We start from the raw sequence: 20,223 nt of genomic DNA, 5'->3' as shown, positions 1-20,223 counted from the left end.
CAGTCTTTCTCATCTATTCTAGCCTCACACAGCCTACATCATTTGTTATTAATGTTCCTACTACTACGTAAATAGTTATTTTTATTTCTTGTAAAGCTGTAAATACAAATAAATGATAAATAAATTGATTGATGATTGTTAATTTAATGTTCAACTATTTATAAAAGAAACATTTCAATTCATACAATCATTATCTTACCACACGTCCAACTTTAAACTCTGGACTGTTGTCATACCTTCTATGAACAGCAGGTGGCGCCAAATAAGAACATCACTAGTTCTCTCTCTCTTATTCGATGCAGCCACGCCTTCCTTTGGGTGTTGACGAATCACATAGCCGTGGGTGTTTGAGTGACGTTCCAGCAAGCCAAACACCATTTAAGTTGTCTTCTCGACCAAAAAAAGACCAATCCAGTGGCGTGGGCGGGGTTGATAAAGTATCAACTTCCTGGTTTCCAAAACGCTGTGCGTGTGCTTTATAGCAATGAGAAAGCATTGGCATTATATTGTTGATTTTTATGACGCAAATTACTTAAGTCTATACTGATATCTGCTTCGTAATTACTTCAGTTTATTTATTCGGTGTTCTCGGACTTTACGATGGGCCTGCTGACGATTCTGAAGAAAATGAAGCACAAGGAACGCGAGATGCGACTCTTAATGCTGTATCCTTTGATGGATGACCTGAATGTGTGTCTCTGTGTTCGGTAAACATTGTTTTCACACGAAGCTACTGAATAGTTAGTTCCCCATTCCATTTCATGCCGAATTCGTGTTTTCTTTGCTCTCGTTCTCTGGACTAAAACAAGTAATACGATTGTCTGTGCTTCACACACCCTAGGGCTGCGTTCGTAAATACGCTCTGGAAATCTGATCAGCACTCATGGAATGCCTCTTGTCCAATCAAATGACTTGGTCTCTTTATGACGTTGAACGCAGTGTGCGCTCCGGCGCTCAGAGCGAGTTTACGAACGCAGCCTAGAATAACGGCGGTTTAGCTGCGATAACGAGAAGGCCTAGTTGTAGGTGCTTAACCATGTAAACAGTTGTAGGTGCTTAACCATGTAAACAGTTGTAGGTGCTTAACCATGTAAACAGGGGTCTGGACAACGCAGGCAAGACGACTATTCTGAAGAAGTTTAACGGAGAGGACGTGAGCACCATCTCCCCAACTCTAGGCTTCAATATCAAGACGCTGGAGCACAGAGGGTGAGTCTCTTCTCTCTCTCTCTCTCTCTCTCTCTCTCTCTCTCTCTCTCTCTCTCTCTCTCTCTCTCTCTCTCTCTCTCTCTAGGGAGAGAAGATACACACGCACACACACACACACAAAATGAAACACACACACAGACAATGAAACATTGACACAGACAAATGAATAGCGAATACAAGTCATTGAAATACAGAAAATGACAGTCAATACAATAACAACAATCCTTACAATAACAAGTGTAGCAGGTCACAATGACAGGGCAGAGACTAGTGTGGCACTAAATGTTTTTCCTTTATCGTCCCCTTCTTCCCTCTCCTCTTCTTCTCCCATCTCTCCCCTCCCTTCTTCCGTCCCCTCTCTCTCCTCCTCCCCCTTTTGCCTCTGTCTCCTCCTCCCCCTCCTATCCTCTCTCTCTCCTCCTGCCCATCCTATCTCCTCCCCCTCCTGTCCCCTCCTCTCCTCCCCCTCCTCTCCTCCCCCTCCTTTCCTCTCCCCTCCTCAGGTTCAAGCTGAACATCTGGGACGTGGGAGGTCAGAAGTCTCTGCGCTCCTATTGGAGGAACTACTTTGAGAGCACAGACGGGCTGGTCTGGGTGGTGGACAGCGCCGACAGACTCAGACTGGACGACTGTAGACAGGAGCTCAGCTCTCTGCTGATGGAGGAGGTACAGACACACACACACACACACACACACACACACACACACACACACACACACACACACACACTGGAGCTTCTACCTGTGCAGACACACGCATTCATATACAGGTGACATCAAGAATGATAATGAGTTTGTGAGATCTATATCTGCTTATCTATTTAACTGAAACAAATGTAAAGCATGACAGAAGGTGGTGTGATGATGAAGGTGGTGATGGTGATGAAGGTGGTGATGATGATGAAGGTGGTGATGAAGAAGTGGTCTCTCTCTCCTCAGAGGTTAGCAGGAGCTACACTCCTGGTGTTTGCGAACAAACAGGACCTGCCTGGAGCCCTGTCTAAAGAGGCTATCAGAGAGGTGAGCGCACACACACACACACACACACACACACACACACACACACACACACACACCCTGGAGCAAGCACGCACACACACACACACACACACCCTGGAGCAAGCACGCACACACACACACACACACACTCAACCTGGAGAACACACACACTCACCCTGGAGCACACACACACACACTCACCCTGGAGCATGCACACACACACACACATTAGGGATGGACGGTTTTTCGGTTAAACCGAAAACCGGGGTTTATAAAAATAGAAACGGTTTTTTATCAAAACCGTCTGAAACCGTTTTTTTTTCGTTTTTTTTTTTCCTATGTTGTTCAAAGAATAAAACTGGAACATGTCACATGTTTGTCGTGTGTGAAAATAACAATGATACAGTCTGAATCTGCCGCGCAATGAGTGAGAGGTTTGGTCAGTTGTGAAGAATAACTGAGGATTAATATCTAATTGGGATTATATTTAAGGGTAACGAATCACTCTATGGGAAAGATAGTTGCCTTCAGTTATTGGTAGATAGGAAAGGTTTTTTACAATTACTCGCTTACATTTAATAAGATCATTTTCGCTGCTCTCTGTAAAGCGCATTGGGTCACTTTTGTGAGAAATGCGCTATAGAAATAAAATGTGATTTGATTTGATATCAATCAATCAATCAATCAAACTTTATTTATGTACTATAGCACAAATCATGCATTGAATGTAACTCCATGTGCAGTATTTACTAAACCACAATATAATAAAACAAGAGCTATACGGATCAAGAGTGTTTGTGCACAGCACCACTGTGTGTGAAGGCGCTACTGAAAGTGATGACAGAACGCATGTCTCAGAAGATACGCGGTCACTTAGTGACGCAAAGGTAGTTCTGTATTTATCTCTAGTACATTTATTTTGAAAGCTCTGTTTTGACAGCTCTACCATGGGCACTTTTATTTTGATGGGGCATTCTTTGTTGATTGACTTACGACAGTTCAGGACGAGTCAGTCTCGCGGCATGTGGTTTTTATGAAAAGCTTTAAGTATGTTCACTGCATAATTCTAAGTCTAATATTTCAGTGATTATTGAGCAGTATTCAAATATTTAAATACATTGAGCAGCAGCTGAAACTTTGTCTAAGAACCAAGATATTGAGAAAGCAGTTCATTCAATGAAGACGCTGTTCCAAGAGATGATCTTCCGTGCAGGCGTGCACCCTGGATCAGCGGAGCTGGTGTGTTAAGAGTTCATGTGTTTTCTTGTATGGTGTAGCTTACAAAAGTCTGCCTTTCCACTTATATTTGTGAAACTAAGTAGCCTAAATGTGTTGCGACTGTGCTTACGGTGTTTTAATGGTGTTCGACATGAGTGTATTGTAGCAGTAGGGCTCAACTATTTGAAATTGTCGCTCCTTTTTTTTTTTTTCGTTTCGTTTTTCGGTTAACCGGAAAGCCGCGGTTTTAGTCTTTGCCGGTTTTTCGGTTTCAATAATTGGAAACCGTCCATCCCTAACACACATACTCACCCACATACTCACCCTGGAGCATGCACACGCATGCACACACACACACACACACACACATACTCACCCACATACTCACCCTGGAGCACACACATAGGCCCAATCCCAATTCACCTCTTGGCCCTCCGTTTTGTGTGTTCATGTGTCAGGGTAGGGTGTCCCAATTCCTGTTGGCATGGAGAGGTAGGGTGAAGTGGTAGTGGCTATTTGGCCCCCCTTTCGGTCTCAAGGCTCTCGGACCATTGTAAACAACAGCTGTATGTCGCGTCACATCGTAGCACGGATGGTACCTTTCGCTCTGAGTCAGGAAGGGTAGCTAAAATCAGTACGGATACTACGGTCCGGTACGGGCCAGTTGGCAGTGGAGAAAGCAAAACAAACCGTCCGCACGGGTTCCGGTACGGTACGGGACGGTAGTGGAGAAGCGCCATAATATCAGTGCAGACTGGCAGGGTAGGAGCACGGGTTGCTAGCCTAAAGAGCACCGCTATTCTGTCATGAACTGGCCTGATAATGAAGCATTGTTCTTTTTTATTTGATGACTGCTTTAATCGATTGATAGCGTGAAACTAAGTTGTGAACGAATCGCGTGCATCCATGCTTTTCTGTGATACTAATTATGACATATCAGGGTCTTGAAGGGTTATCCCATTTCTTAGGGGAAGATTTCAACCACTGACCTTGTAACTCTGTTCCAAGGGGCAAGCTGAAAAGCAAGTGGCACTCTAAAACGAGGGGTAGGGGTAAAAATTAGGAATGGGATTGGATCATACACACACACACTCACACATTATTATCATTAAACTTTTATTTATACAGGAGTGTCCTACTTTTTTCAGGCTGTTTTTTCAGGCTTACATGAAAATTACATTTGTCTACTAAAAACAACATTCCATTCCATTACAGTACATTAGCCTGCATTACAAACCATTACACACACAAAAATACAATAGTGCTGCTTGGCACTACGTGGATGCAGCAGTCAAGCTACCAGACACCACTTTTCACAGTCAAGATGTAGCCAGAAGAGATGGGTTTTCAGTTTACAGCGGAAGATAGGTAGTGACTCTGCAGTCCTGACAGCAGTGGGACACTCGTTCCACCAGCGGGGCGTCAGGACTGCAGAGTCACTACCTATCTTCCGCTGTAAACTGAAAACCCATCTCTTCTGGCTACATCTTGACTGTCCCACCTAAAGATCTCCTCATCCCCACTACCCCCTCCCCCTGTACAGTTTTCTACTGTAAAAAAAAGTGTCTGCCAATGGCCCCTGGTCCTAGCATAGATTTGTTTTTCATATGATGACTGATGGATAGATAACTCAGACTCCCAACCCCCACAGACTGACATAAAAGACAATGGTGGGTGTGGGAACTATCCCTGGAGATGAACCGCAAATCAGAGAGATAAACCTGAGTCTCACAGTTTGAGAACTGAGGCTGCTGTGTGCAAGTACATTGTGTCACCATAATCAAGGACAGGGAGGCGAGTCACCTGGACAATCCTCTTATATTTATATATATATATATATATATATATATAAATATAAAGGTGAAGCAGGACTCATTTCCATACGAAAAGACAAGCTTAACTCATAAAACCCTTAGAGACAGTTTCACAGACAGGGTTTAAGACTAATCATAGATTAAAAAGCATCTTCAATGGAGATTTTACATTGAATGTGTGATTTAGTCCAAGACTAGACTTAAGCCCTGTCTGTGAAACAGGCCTACTATCAGTTTTTCAACATGTGTTTATAAAAGATAAAGTTTATCGTCTATCCAAATGTCCAGGTATTTACGATCTGGGAATTTGGATACAACAGAGAGATTTCAGATTAAACGTTATTGCCATTGAACAGAGCACGAAGTACTGAGACGACAAATGTTGTTCGTACCCCCAGGGAGCTCTGGGCACAGGGTCAGCCATCTTCGGCGCCCCTGGAGCAGTTAGGGGTTAAGTGCGTTGCTCGAGGGCACAACGGCAGTGGTAGGGACCTTAGATATGATGCCAGTGGACCTAAAGTGGACCTAAAACTAATGATGCCAGTGGACCTAAAACTGAACCTTGCGGAACACCTTTATTAACATTAAGATGCGTGTACGCACACACACACACACACACACACACACTCCATCAGTGTCTCACCTCTGACTCAAAATAAACAAAATATGTTTACTTCCCTGTGTGTGTGTGTGTGTGTGTGTGTGTGTGTGTGTGTGTGTGTGTGTGTGTGTGTGTGTGTGTGTGTGTGTGTGTGTGTGTGTGTGTGTGTGTGTGTGTGTGTGTGTGTGTGTGTGTGTGTGTGTGTGTGTGTGTGTGTGTGTGTGTGTGTGTGTGTGTGTGTGTGTGTGTGTGTGTGTGTGTGTGTGTGTGTGTGTGTGTGTGTGTGTGTGTGTGTGTGTGTGTGTGTGTGTGTGTGTGTGTGTGTGTGTGTGTGTGTGTGTGTGTGTGTGTGTGTGTGTGTGTGTGTGTGTGTGTGTGTGTGTGTGTGTGTGTGTGTGTGTGTGTGTGTGTGTGTGTGTGTGTGTGTGTGTGTGTGTGTGTGTGTGTGTGTGTGTGTGTGTGTGTGTGTGTGTGTGTGTGTGTGTGTGTGTGTGTGTGTGTGTGTGTGTGTGTGTGTGTGTGTGTGTGTGTGTGTGTGTGTGTGTGTGTGTGTGTGTGTGTGTGTGTGTGTGTGTGTGTGTGTGTGTGTAGGCCATGGGCCTGGATGACATTAAGACCCACCACTGGTGCATCATTGGCTGCAGTGCTGTGACTGGGGAGAACCTGCTGACTGGAGTGGACTGGCTGCTGGATGACATCGCTGCACGAGTCTTCACCACAGACTGATACTGTGTGTGTGTGTGTGTGTGTGTGTGTGTGTGTGTGTGTGTGTGTGTCAGACAGAGACAGAGACAGAGAGAGCGTGTGTGTGTGTGCGCAAATTGACACTTAAGTGACCCAGCTGCAAGCCAATTGTACAGAGCATATTTAATGTTCATTTACAACATTTTATTGTGTTTTTATATACACACACACACACACACAGAGAGGCTGTGTCACGTGTGTGTATTCCAACAAATACAGCGCCTCTTGTGACTGGTGTCACATAGGACAGTTGAACTCATTGAGTTGGAGGCTGGTGGAGGTAGAAATCAGAGGACTGGCTCATTGTAATGCATGGAATGGAATGAGGAAACTGTCCACCACTGATGCTAGGGCTCGATTTACTTATTAACTTATTAACCTAAATGGGACAGGGTGTATACCGTGCCTACATGTGACGGGGTGTATACTGTGCCTACATGTGACGGGGTGTATACTGTGCCTACATGTGACGGGGTGTATACTGTGCCTATATGTGACGGGGTGTATACTGTGCCTACATGAGACAGGGTGTATACTGTGCCTATATGTGACAGGGTGTATACTGTGCCTACATGTGACAGGGTGTACACTGTGCCTACATGTGACAGGGTGTATACTGTGCCTACATGTGACAGGGTGTATACTGTGCCTATATGAGACAGGGTGTATACTGTGCCTATATGAGACAGGGTGTATACCGTGCCTATATGAGACAGGGTGTATACTGTGCCTATATGAGACAGGGTGTACACTGTGCCTATATGTACAGGGTGTATACTACATGTGACAGGGTGTATACTGTGCCTACATGTGACAGGGTGTATACCGTGCCTATATGAGACAGGGTGTATACTGTGCCTATATGAGACAGGGTGTACACTGTGCTAGGTTAATTTATTCAAGATTAAAATCTCAAAGCCAGTGCCTCATGTCTTGTTTCTATTAAAATCAGTTTCAAGTTTTTCAAGTTTCAAGTTTATTGTTGCGTCACATTACACAAGTGTAAGAGAGTAAAACTCTTAGGGCCAGTTTCACAGACAAGGCTTAAGCCTAATCCTGGACTAAAAAGCATCTTCAATGGAGATTTTACATTGAAAGTGTGATTTAGTCCAGGACTAGGCTTAAGCCTTGTCTGTGAAACCGGCCCTTAGGCTTCGGTTCTTGACATTGCAGTACAAGACATAAGGCAATAGGCAGAATGTAAGATTTTAATATAAACATAAGAGACCAAAAATAATAAAACAGGATATAGTTGGCAGTATCCGGACAATTTGCAGACAGTAAATCAATAGGCATTGTGATTGGATAGATAGAGGAAGGGTGTTATATGTCTGTTGATGTCATGTCTGACTCACCCTTGAGGATAAGAATTTCATTGCTATGAATGAAGTCAGGGGAGGCTGGTGTAGTACAGACTGGTGTAGTACAGACTGGTGTAGTACAGACTGGTGTAGTACAGACTGGTGGAGTACAGAGTGGTGTAGTACAGACTGGTGTAGTACAGACTGGTGTAGTACAGACTGGTGTAGTACAGACTGGTGTAGTACAGACTGGTGGAGTACAGACTGGTGGAGTACAGACTGGTGGAGGTACAGACTGGTGTAGTACAGACTGGTGTAGTACAGAGTGGTGTAGTACAGACTGGTGTAGTACAGACTGGTGTAGTACAGACTGGTGTAGTACAGACTGATGTAGTACAGACTGGTGGAGGAACAGACTGGTGTAGTACAGACTGGTGGAGGAACAGACTGGTGTAGTACAGACTGGTGGAGGAACAGACTGGTGTAGTACAGACTGGTGGAGGAACAGACTGGTGTAGTACAGACTGGTGTAGTACAGACTGGTGGAGGAACAGACTGGTGTAGTACAGACTGGTGGAGGAACAGACTGGTGTAGTACAGACTGGTGGAGGAACAGACTGGTGTAGTACAGAGTGGTGTAGTACAGACTGGTGTAGTACAGACTGGTGTAGTACAGACTGGTGTAGTACAGACCGGTGTAGTACAGACCGGTGTAGTACAGACTGGTGTAGTACAGGCTGGTGTAGTACAGACTGGTGTAGTACAGACTGGTGTAGTACAGACCGGTGTAGTACAGACCGGTGTAGTACAGACCGGTGTAGTACAGACTGGTGTCGTACAGACTGGTGGAGGTACACACTCATTGTAATGCATGGAATGGAATGAGGATTCAATGCATCACAATGGGCCGGTCCTTCCATTTCTACCTCCACCAGCCTCCCCTAAATGCGTTTGATCACACTGTGAGCGGTCTATAGCATGTCTATAGAATGTATGTTTGTCTATATCATGTATGTTTGCCAGGCAACTGTGCATGTGTCTGTCATGTCCCAACAGAAAGTGTTCTATTCAGACCTCTGGTCCTTGCACTACTACTTGCTTTATTATTACTTTATTATATTGTTGATTTATTGATCTTTGTTGTACGAGCTCGATTCAAAAAGCATTTCACTATACATCACTTACGTAATGTACATGACCAATTAAATTTGTTTTGAGGGTCTGCAGGTCACACACCTGCCTCCCCTCAGGTAGAGGTGGAGTTCATGTTAGTAATCAGAAGATAACATATACACAAGTATATAAGAATGACTTGTTTACCAGGGAGGGTAATCTATCATCAGGGGGGAGGTAGACATTGGACAGGCTCATTGGAATGTTTGGTGGGAATCAGAACATGCGTTTGATTCCATGCAGTACACTGAGCCTGTCCTCTGATTTCTACCTCCACCAGCCTCAAGTGTTGGTTTTGTAGAGATAGATTTTGTTGGCACCACCATGTTAACATTGTCCAGTTATTCCCGGAATATACGATATAATAACAGTGCACTTGAGATTATATTGTCTCAGATGCAGCTAGCTTTAAAATATACTTTGAAAAGGCTACTTTGATCACAGGAAACGAGGGAAATCGAACAAAATCACTGGAAAGCATGTCTGCCATAAAAACAAAGATTCCTGAAGTCTGACTAGACTCGCTGCAACGAGACAGGCGCGTGAGACTGCCATACATATATATATATATATATATATCATACCTCTGTTTTATATGTATTCATCATCATATTTTTCTATATAAAAAGGAGGTATGATATATGGCAGACACAGTTAGGTCCCTATATATTTGGACAGAGACAGAATTTTTGTTATTTGAGCTGTCAAAACATCTTCAAGTTACAGTTATATAATATATGGGCTTAAAGTGCAGACTCTCAGCTTTAGGGTAAGGGTATTCACATCCAAATTGAAGGAAGGGTTTAGGAATTACAGCTCTTTAATATGTAGCTCCCTCTTATTCAAGGGACTGGGGGGCGTAGGTAGAGGGGGGCGTAGGTAGAGAGGCTGGGTAAGAGGCACTGAGACTGGGCCTAGTGCTGTAGCACATGTGTTGAAGTACTGGTAGTATTAGTAGGCCTGGTATTTAATGGGACTTAGTCTGTGGACACTAGAGTCTAAGCTCCAGGGCAGGGGAGTAATTGGACAATTGACTCAAAAGCTGTTTCATGGGCCAGTGTGGGCTATTCACCTGATCGAGCATGCATTTCACTTGCTGATGACAAAACTAAAAGCAGAAAGACCCACGAACAAACAACAACTGAAGACAGCTGCAGTAAAGGCCTGGCAAAGCATCACAAAGGAGGAAACCCAGCATGTCCATGGGTTCCAGACTTCAGGCAGTCATTGCCTGCAAAGGATTCTCAACAAAGTATTAAAAACATTTTATTTATGATTATTGAAGAATCTTCTCGTCGGTAATGATGGAATGAATCGATCTATTGAGGACTTTGTGATCTTAAATGCGTTGTGTCATCTCCATAGATCTTGGTGCGCAGCATACACAAATTGACAAGGAACAGAGATCCAACACAGGTCGTAATGATTACTCTAAAGATTTTATTCATCAACAGTAAAGTCTGTCAACCAACTTCTTCAACAGAGTACCAGCATTAGACAATCACACAATGGCCAAGGATGGTTTAAATACTCATGGTATCACAGTTGTTACATCATAATAATCAACACATCAGCCAGCCCTGGCACCTCAGCTCACGCAAGACACCGAGGGTCGGTGCCCCTGGGAGTCAGATAAGGTCTGCTGAATGCCAGCCAGTCTGCCAGATGCAGAGGCCATCTTCTCTACACATGACAGACAACAGCAGAACAGTGTGAACCTGTTCTGCTACCAGAACCTGAACCTGTACTGACGCATCATATTGTAAGAAATACCATATCATAATTTGTCCAATTACATTTGAGCTCCTGAAAATAGGGGACTGTGTATAAAAATGCTTGCAATTCCTAAACATTTCATGCAATATTTTTGTTCAACCCCTTGAATTAAAGCTGAAAGTCTGCACTTCAATTGCAGCTTGATTGTTTCATTTCAAATCAATTGTGGTGGCGTACAGAGCCAACATTATGGAAATTGTGTCACTGTCCAAATATTTCTGGACCTAACTGTACGTGCAACAAATAACACTAAATACAGTACTGTGTCCCCTGGCCAGTAGACAAAAAACATATCATTAAATTAAAGAGATGACACAAGAGAAGAGGCTTGTCTGATTTGAAATACATTTATACTGTCAAGTTTAAACTGTAAAGTTACAAAAACAACAAAACATTGGTTATCACCAGTGCCATTATCACGCTCCAGCTTCCTTTCATTGAAAATCCCTTCATGAATCAATTTATAGTGAAAATACCACCACTCATCGGTAATCAGATTTAGCTGAGGTGCTGGAGCTGAATGGCATGAAAAGAAGCATACGCACACTCAAAAAACTGTGTTTCTAATCTATGTTTTTTATTACACAAGCTTTCCGTTGTTCATAGACCATGCAGACCATGCCTGAAGAAGGTCTATGAACGACCGAAAGCTTGCGCAATAAGAAACAGATTTTTTTCGCAGTTTGGAGTGTGCGGATGCTTCTTTTCATCCCATATGAATCAGTCTATAGAAACGCAGTGGTGTGCCGTCAGGGCCAGCAAGGCCTTCTCTGCTGGCCTAAACATCATCAGAATATACATTTTATTTTAATATATATTTTCCACAAATATGTATTAATGATTCCCCATAGTCTATTCTCTTCATTTCATAGCTTTCCTCTTGGTTGCGCTGCTTCCAGTCTCCGATTGAGATTTGGAGGGCTGGCCTTTATGTTAGAGCTTTTATCCAATCAAAATGTGTTGCTAGGGGGCTCAAAAATCTGCCCGCCTTCACATTAAACGGTGCTGCGGATTCGACCTGTAACTTAACATTGGAACGAGAAAACCTGTGGCGTACCTAGTAAACCTACGTAGATGCGAGCAAAAGCAACAACGGCGCCTGCTGTAAGGCTCAATGATGTCAGCACCCAGCACGTCTTTTGATTGGATACGCACTATTGCTACGCACTATTGCTACGCACTATTGATATTCACTATTGAGATGCGGAACTATGCCGGTAGATTTTGAAAGTGCGCAGGGAAACGGAGCCTCACAACGAAAGCTTTCGTTGACTGATCGATAATACTGATCGATTGTGTCCTGTTTTTGGGTAAACAATAACTTTCATTTAGGGGACACAATGAAAGCGCCAAGTCCACAAACAGAGGAAACTACGTTGAGCTTCTTTCTTTTCTGGCTGAAAACAACCCAGATTTACATTACCACCTGTCCACAAACAAAGTGTTTACTGGGACGTCAGGCAAAATACAAAACGACCTGATTTTTGCTATTGCTGAAGTGATGGGAGAAGAGATCAAAATGGAGATTAAAAAGGCACCCTTTGTCGCTATTATGGTGGACGAGACGACAGACGTGGGTAATGTAGCGATCTTAAAGATGTTAGTTTAACACTCTTCATTGTAAATGCGGATTTATTGATTAAAAATGCTTCGGAAATATTAATATAACTCTGTTGTACTTGTCTGACTATGTTAAGGTGATGCAACGCCCGGTTATACTGTGTTTCTGTCTAGAGCCATGGCGTCATAACGATGGTATTAAGAGGTAGAATAATTCAGGTAGGAATGTGTCGGACATCACTGAAGGCCTAGGTGTGAAATGCACCGCCCGCCACTGTAGAAACGGAGCGTTGGAGGTAATCATGTCTCGTAAAGGAGGTAGCTGCTGATGCGGTGAGATATGTCCAGCTGGCCCACGGCCTCCAGAGCCCTGGTACCCAGCATGGTCCTCAGAGCAACCCTGCACAGCTGCTGCAGAGCCATGGGAGTCCCTGAGGACAGTCAGACAAACACTAGGAGTCACAAACCAAACTAATTCAGAAAGAGGATTGATAATCATTGGTCGCGCTAACCCTAACCCTTTTAAAGTGAAGTACCGTGGGAATGTTTTCGACCGTGACAATGATGAAACTTAATTCATAAAACAGTGGCCATATACTTCATATAGGCTACAATCATTCATCTTTGGTTGCTGTTGTGAGGGATGGATGGTCCCGGTTGTTTCCTGAGATTATTTGGAAAGAAAATCGATTGAATTTTCTAATATCACCGTGAAACTTACTCTCATAGAACTTCAAGCAGAGTTCAGCAGGAGATCCGGGCTGGGTGTAGTCTCTGGGCTTTCTGTTCAGGTTGTCTGTGGCATAAACGTTGCCCCCAAACTCTACCAGCAGCTCAATCATGTCCACCATCTCTACTCTGGCTGCGTGGTGGAGAGCTATCTCATGGAACTTGCCAGCGTTCACCTTGGCACCTACGGACAAAAAAACAAAATGTTAAAGTTGTTTGAAAGCGTTTTATCAGCTTGGCAGAGTCAGCAATACAGGCAGTGTCCTGGATGAGAGCTGTAGTTTGCCAGGCCTAACGTGATGCCTGCCTCCCACAAACGACCTCGAGACTATGAGAGCTTTGGATGCCTGGTTTCTTTTCAACGGTCACTGATATGAGAGTAGAGAGTCACTTGGTCACTGGTATGAGAGTAGAGAGTCACTGGTCACTGGTTTGAGAGTAGAGTATGTCTTCAGGCTACATCTTGACTGTCCCTCCTAAAGACCTCTCCATCCCCACTCCCCCTAAGTAATCTTTCCTTCTTCCAGCATTGTGACTGCCAGTGGCCCCTGGTCCTAGCATAGATTTGTTTTTCTTATGATGACTGATGTATAGATAATCCACATCCTTTAGACAAATGTAGTCGTTGTAAGTCGCTGCGGATAAAGGTGTCTGCTAAATGTCAATCATGTAAATGTAAGTTGCCTACAACTGTTCTTCACATTCCTCTCGCTCCTCACCTGCTTTGAGCAGCACCATGGCACAGTCCACATGTCCCTTGGCACATGCTGTGTGAAGAGGGGTACCGCAGTAGATGTCATAGGCCTCCAGCAAGGCTCCGTTAGCTATCATTAGCCGCACCAAGTCTGGATTACCTGACGTGAAGACATATGACATGTCTCCTCAACCAAAAGACAGATCCATATGGTTGATTTTACACAGAAACGTCTTCAAAACACACAGATCCTCTTAGACACTTATCCAGTGCATCAACTCACACGCTCTGCAGTTTTTACCTCTTGCATCCTTACCCTTCTTGCCTCTGTACATCTTCTTTTGCAGTTATTTTACCTTGACTGTACCTCACCCCCTTTCCTCTGGTCACACCCCTCTTTTACTGGTCTTACCATTCCGTTCCCAGTCAAAACCCCTTTTTCCACCAAACTTACCCTCTACTCTCGTCTCATCCTCCTCACCTCACATGTCTTCCTCCTCCTGTCCGTCTGACCCCTGTGTCTTTATTGACCAAGTAATATATAATAATATATGCCATTTAGCTGTTGCTTTTATCCAAAGCGACTTACATTGCAATGAGTGCATACATTTCAGTATATATGGTCCCAGCAGGAATCGAACCCACAACCTAAGCGTTAGCCATGCTCTACCAACTGAGCTACAGAGACCACTCTTAACCACCCCCCCCCCAGTTGTACCCCGTATGCAGGCCTCGTGCAGGGGGGTGGCGGTAAGGGCTGTGTAGCAGGGGTTGATTTTGGCTCCACGTTCCAGAAGCAGCTTTGCACACTCCAGACTCCCAGCGGCACAGGCGTGACAGAGAGGAGTGCTGCCGTGGATGTTCCTCACGTCCACCTGGGGGCACCAGAGGGGGGGAGGGAGGAGACCAGGGAGGGTGGGAAGGAGGATGCAATGGAGAAAGATGGGCATCACCACTGCTGCTCTTAAGAGAGTACTGAATCTGAAGACTGGATGGTTTCAATTGACTACAACAGTATTATTGGTTGTTATAGCTCCTTTATCAGTTATAGCACCTTTCATACATAAGATGCAGCTCAAAGTACTTTACATTTGAAGCATTAAAACAAGAACAACTAAATACGGCAAGAACAAATAAATACAACAGCATCACTGAAAATAAAGTACCAAAAAATAATTTCAAAGCACAAGCTAAAAATGGGTTAGCTAAAAGCTTTCCAGTAAAAGTATTTCTTGAGCTCTGATACAATGCATTAAGCACAGTTCTAATATACCTGAGCCCCAGCGTCTAGCAACAGTCTGGCACAGTTTGTGTGTCCCTGTATGCAGGCGTCGTGCAGTGGAGTGATGTTGTCAACTGTCACCATGTTTACCGATGCCCCTCTCTCGATCAGCTGTTTCACCTGCAGGGCCCTGCCAAGCGACGCAGCCTCATGCAATGCGGTGCGGTCCGCCCAGTACCCTAGAAGGAGGATTATGATCAACAAGAACATCACGTATTAGTTTTCTATCTAGAACTAATATTGACTGTGTGCTTTTCAATTCATCAAGTCAAATCCAAACAAAATTTAGATTTGTAATATAATTAATTCCAGTGCAAATCACCAACATCTTGACAAGTGACACACAACCAAAAGAAATATCTCACCAATATCTCCAAAAGATGTTTGTCGAGCCGCTGTCATTTCCATTCTTTCAGAATTTGTTAATTGTAGCCCAGAGATAGAAATTATAACGTGACTTTTGTTGCTAAACAAAATACACAAGTAGGGCAGAGTTTAATTATAGGAACACCGGTCCATGTGATATCTGGGAAGTGTCATGTTCCTGACGACAGGGGGGGCAGAGAGAATTGTGGGAGTAGCAGTGGCGGCTGGCCGATAGAGGGCGCTGGGGCGCCGCCCCCACCTTCACTTCCTTGTTGCGATTTGTAAAAGTTATTTTTTTAAATAAACATTGTTTATTCACAAAATGTGGCTGATATTCTGTCGGCGCCTATCAGCATTCATTAAAAATCCTCCAATGCAATAAACATTTTTATCTGTGTGTGTGTGTGTGTGTGTGTGTGTAAAACTCACTGTTAAAATACATAGGGAGAGAACGCGGGGCGCCGTGTCAATGCAAGTCTATGCCAGGACAAATACTTTTCGGTTACACGTGAGCTGTAGCAGCGCTCCAATTGGCTGTCTCTATTTCTTGGCCAGGACGCACATTTGTGCGCCCTGGCCAAGAAATCTCCGGTTGTATTGCAGACAATGCATTATGCTGAGGACTCCCGACTTCCGGTTTTCCGGACTTCGGGCTTCCGGAGTATTTTAAATGAACATTCGTAATGTCTGTCTCTGATGTTCATGGTCAATTAAATCAGCCTATTTTGTGCAACTAATAATGTTCCCGCTAATGGGTTAACCAAGCAGCCTTGCACCTAACGTGCAAGCACCTATCTTCGAACTATTCATAGCAATATGCGCGGGGCAAGGCGGAGGTACGGGTAAACACGGCTCATGTTCTGTCATCAAAGGTAAGAGTTGGTTTTCTTTAACTCAGCTGATGCATTGTTGTGTTTCTGACATGGTCTGGTTGTGTTTCTGACATGGTCTGGTTGTGTTACAGACATGGTCGGGTTGTGTTTCTGACATGGTCTGGTTGTGTTTCTGACATGGTCTGGTTGTGTTTCTGACATGGTCTGGTTGTGTTTCTGACATGGTCTGGTTGTGATACATCATTGAATGTGTTGACCTGCTGTGATGTGTTGACCACCATCACTCTCCATCATCATCCATCATGTGTCTATGAAATAGATAGTTACTGTACTACTGACTGCAGCATTCATCTCTGCTCATTGATGTAGCCATGTCACACAGACACATAGTACACATATTCATCTGCTACCTTTATTAACCTGAGTGTAGCTGTGAGGCCTGTACTAGCCTTGTTGACTAGACTTCCTCCTTGTCTGACACTGGGTATTCATAGCTTTCAGTCACGTGGTTTCTTCCCTAGCAACCACCAACCTGACGGGCAAAAAGTATCATAGCAACATCGCTCAACATGGCTGCCTACTATTTAGACCACCTCACTCATGAAGAACTATCAAGATACACGACGGTGATAGGAGTGGAGGATTGACACCATTCAAATAGTGTTGGATTCCCTGTCTTCTACTCTATCCGGACACGTTGGAATTATTTTCCTAACCCCCGGATAATCAAAGTTATTGACCTGCAAAGGGTGCCTCCTTGACCGGCTTTTCCCGTGAATAACACCGGTTATGGAGGTGGTACAAACATAAGACTATTATTGCTAAATTCACCATCAGTATACGGTCATTTTGAGCCCTTAACCACCGCGCTGACACCCCGAGAAGATATACTTTTAATATGAAACTCGATCAACCGGGCGTTCACCGGCTGCTGGACGAAACTCCCAACTCCCGCTGTCAGCGAGGCGAGGGAATATTTATATCCGGGAATTCGCTCCTTGCTGTGTCCACGGTGATAGGAGTGGAGGATCGACTCCATTCGAATAGTGTTGGATTCCCTGTCTTCTACTCTATCCGGACACGTTGGAATTATTTTCCTAACCCACGGGAAATCAAAGTTATTAACCCGCAAAAAGTGGGTTTTGCCCGTGGGTTTTGCCCGCAAAAAGTGCCTTTTGCCCGTCAGGTGGGCGTTTCCACTATGCTGTGATGTCACATGAAAGCTATGAATAGGACCGTACCGACGTCCATAGACCGGTCACTCTTCCACCTCAGTGTCTGTAGTTGACAGGGTAACTTCTCCATGGCCCACAAGGTCATTTTAAGGGTGAAAGTTGAAATTATACAGTGGTTGTAATGCCAGTGCGTGTTCTATGCGCGTGCACGCGAAAAAAATCGTGCACGCGAAAAAAAAATCGCGCGCGCTGCGCGCGCGAAAGAGGACCCCCCCGCCACACTGCTGTGCCCCACCCCAAAATTTGGGCACCAGCCGCCACTGGGGAGTAGTAGTCATCGTGTGAGGTATAAGATGGATTCTCTGGTACAAATAGGTAGGCTTACATCACACATCCTTTAAAATGTCAGTGCCTGAAAGTTACTAAATGTGTGAAGTTAAAACACACTCTAGTAGCTACATACAATGTGTAATGTATTTTACAAACATCATTGGCAAGACATACAGTTTAGAGGCAGGAGATGGGCACCTGCACAACAATAGTAATTAGGGGCTGGGGGCAGGTTGCCCTACCTTGGCCTATCAGTTGTGACGGTGTGGAAGTGTCACATGGTTTTAGCCGACCCGTCATCTGCTACTGTGAGATGTTGCTTCTGCAAGTTGCTTTGAATTTAAAATAAAGGTAGAAAACATTAATCGTCAGGCCAGTGGCGGAAATACAAGACGTACCAGAAGGAGTGGGAGAGTGACTCAACTCAGAAATTGGATTGCTCCTGTCATGGGAGACGGCTCAAAGGCCTGTTGCAAAATGTGTATCAACAAAATCAGAGTGCAATTGAATGACCTCAAAGACGAAGAAACACAAGTCCCACTATGTAACAAGCGTCCAAAGGTTTGCTCTGCCGGTGGTAAAAGATGGGCAATGTATTTATGAATCTAGCTCTTCAGAAAACAAGTAAACAAAACAATCAGTGCAAAAGGTTGTAGTAATAGTGTTGTGCAAATGTTAAACATGAGTCCTAAAATAAACATCCAATGTTGAGTCATTGAGGTCCTTCACTGTAAACTCTTACTAAGCAACAATGTTTCAGGTAAAGAAGCAGTCCATCATTTCATTTGATTCACTTTATTGATCTTTGACATCAGGTGAAGACAAATAATCACACAGACAAACTCAACACATGAGTAACTGAGTCAATAAAAAGAAACAAATGTAAAAAATTAATAAAAGACTTAAACCAAAAGGCTTAGACAGAATACACACAGGAAGTTACAACATTCAAGAACTTGACACAAGAGGAAGTATCATGGTCCAGACAGAGTTCCATTGACTGAAGAATGACAGAATGCCCCAGACAGTAGAAATAATCTGATGGTTTTACAGAATATCCATCAGCAAAATCCTTTATGGTGACAGAACAAGAGTTGCATGGGCCAATGGATTGTAATAACTATACACAGAACTCCCAATTTTCTGACGCGTCCACCTCACCATCCACTAGATCACCACTACTATCCAGAGTCTGCAGAGCCCTAATGCAGTGCTCCAATCACGACACCAGCCCTGAAACAGCAGAGGGGAAAGACAGGTGTGAAACTACTGGCAGTTTGATAAACAGAAGTCCCAGATCATGAGTTCATGGTGTTGATCAGAGTGTTAACCAATCAGTCAGCTTTACATCAGACTGGGGCGGTAATAATACCTCATCACTTCTACATCACAGGAGAGTATTGTATTTAGAAATCATGACAGGCTCATTGTAACGCATGGAGCAGAAAGGAGTTCCATTGAGATTGCATCCCTCATTCCACCCCATGCATTACAAGAACAGTCCTGTGATTTGGCCTCCACCGGTTAAGATCAGCTTTCATTGACACTAGTTTACCCACAGGCTGGAAGTCACTTCAAGCATCAACACCCACCCTTAAATTAGAAAAAATACACACCTGTGATTATCCACCTGCAGACACAAGCTTCAAGGCATCCACCTGGAAAAAAGACAGAAGGGTCACATGACGCAGATAACCAGTGGATCAGAACCTGATGTGAAAGCTACAGCTCGGATCAGAAGAGTTAACCAATCAGTCAGCTTAACATCAGACTGGGGCGGTAAAGACACATCACTTCCATACAGCACAGACACAGACCGGTAGAAGGGGGGGGGGGGGGGGTGTCGTGTTAGTCGAGACAGACAGGGTTGTCCGAGTAGAGCAACATCAGACAGTCAGAACCAGTGCCTGCACTGGGCCAGGTAGTAGAAATCATTCCCCACACCAGAGAACCACAGCTCCAGGAACTGGAAACACTTAAGCGGTACACACCTGCCCACGGGTCTGCCAGCACCGCACAGCCTTCTGGGCATACGAGGGACTACACAAGGGAAGAGAAGACAGGTTAGGGCTACTCAGCTTGTGGTCTGTGACTAGTCTATGGAGGCTGTAGGATCAGACCCAGCATTTTTTTTCAGTCACTAGTCTGGTTGTCACCATGGAGTCTCCCCCGGGATCACCCTCCATCAGGGAGAGCAGCCACTTTACCCCTGCTACTTGGGGTAACAGGCTTCTCAGTGACTAGCAAGCCCAACAGGAGGGCAGGGGAGACCCAAGGTGAGATTGAGAAGACTGCAGATAACCATAGTGTTCTTCACTTCCTACATTTCAGTAATTTAAGGTGGAGGGGAGATGGGACTCACTGACCTTGTATGACACACTTCTGGACACTGGTTGCTGGGTGGGCGGTGTCGGTAGGC

The 20,223-nt window shown here is 44.4% G+C and overlaps 2 protein-coding genes across 2 annotated transcripts; one reads left to right on the top strand and one right to left on the bottom strand.

Moving 5' to 3' along the window:
• Positions 1-479: 479 nt before the first annotated feature.
• arl2 (ADP-ribosylation factor-like 2) lies at positions 480-7,603 on the top strand. The gene is made up of 5 exons (XM_080543761.1): positions 480-665; positions 1,099-1,209; positions 1,713-1,875; positions 2,149-2,229; positions 6,433-7,603. The coding sequence occupies exons 1-5, from the start codon at positions 601-603 to the stop codon at positions 6,565-6,567; spliced, it is 555 nt and encodes a 184-aa protein (XP_080399887.1). The 5' UTR covers positions 480-600; the 3' UTR covers positions 6,568-7,603.
• Positions 7,604-12,695: 5,092 nt separating this feature from the next.
• asb13a.1 (ankyrin repeat and SOCS box containing 13a, tandem duplicate 1) lies at positions 12,696-15,508 on the bottom strand (the record flags this gene model as incomplete). The annotated part of the gene is made up of 6 exons (XM_080544061.1): positions 12,696-12,826; positions 13,117-13,308; positions 13,844-13,978; positions 14,537-14,693; positions 15,092-15,279; positions 15,466-15,508. 6 exons carry the CDS (start codon positions 15,506-15,508, stop codon positions 12,696-12,698), a joined length of 846 nt encoding a protein of 281 aa, XP_080400187.1.
• Positions 15,509-20,223: the final 4,715 nt, after the last annotated feature.

The sequence above is a fragment of the Nansenia antarctica genome (genome assembly GCF_963989245.1).
Source record: "Nansenia antarctica genome assembly, chromosome: 13".
Taxonomy (NCBI): Eukaryota; Metazoa; Chordata; class Actinopteri; order Argentiniformes; family Microstomatidae; genus Nansenia; species Nansenia antarctica.
The sequence above is the reverse complement of the archived record's forward strand: the minus strand, read 5'-3'. Positions and strand labels throughout refer to the sequence as shown.

Coding starts and splice junctions, on each gene's coding strand:
- arl2 (XM_080543761.1), top strand. CDS start 601: ATGGGCCTGCTGACGATTCTGAAGAAAATGAAGCACAAGGAACGCGAG. Junction 666..1,098: donor GAGATGCGACTCTTAATGCT/GTATCCTTTGAT, acceptor CCATGTAAACAG/GGGTCTGGACAACGCAGGCA. Junction 1,210..1,712: donor AAGACGCTGGAGCACAGAGG/GTGAGTCTCTTC, acceptor TCCCCTCCTCAG/GTTCAAGCTGAACATCTGGG.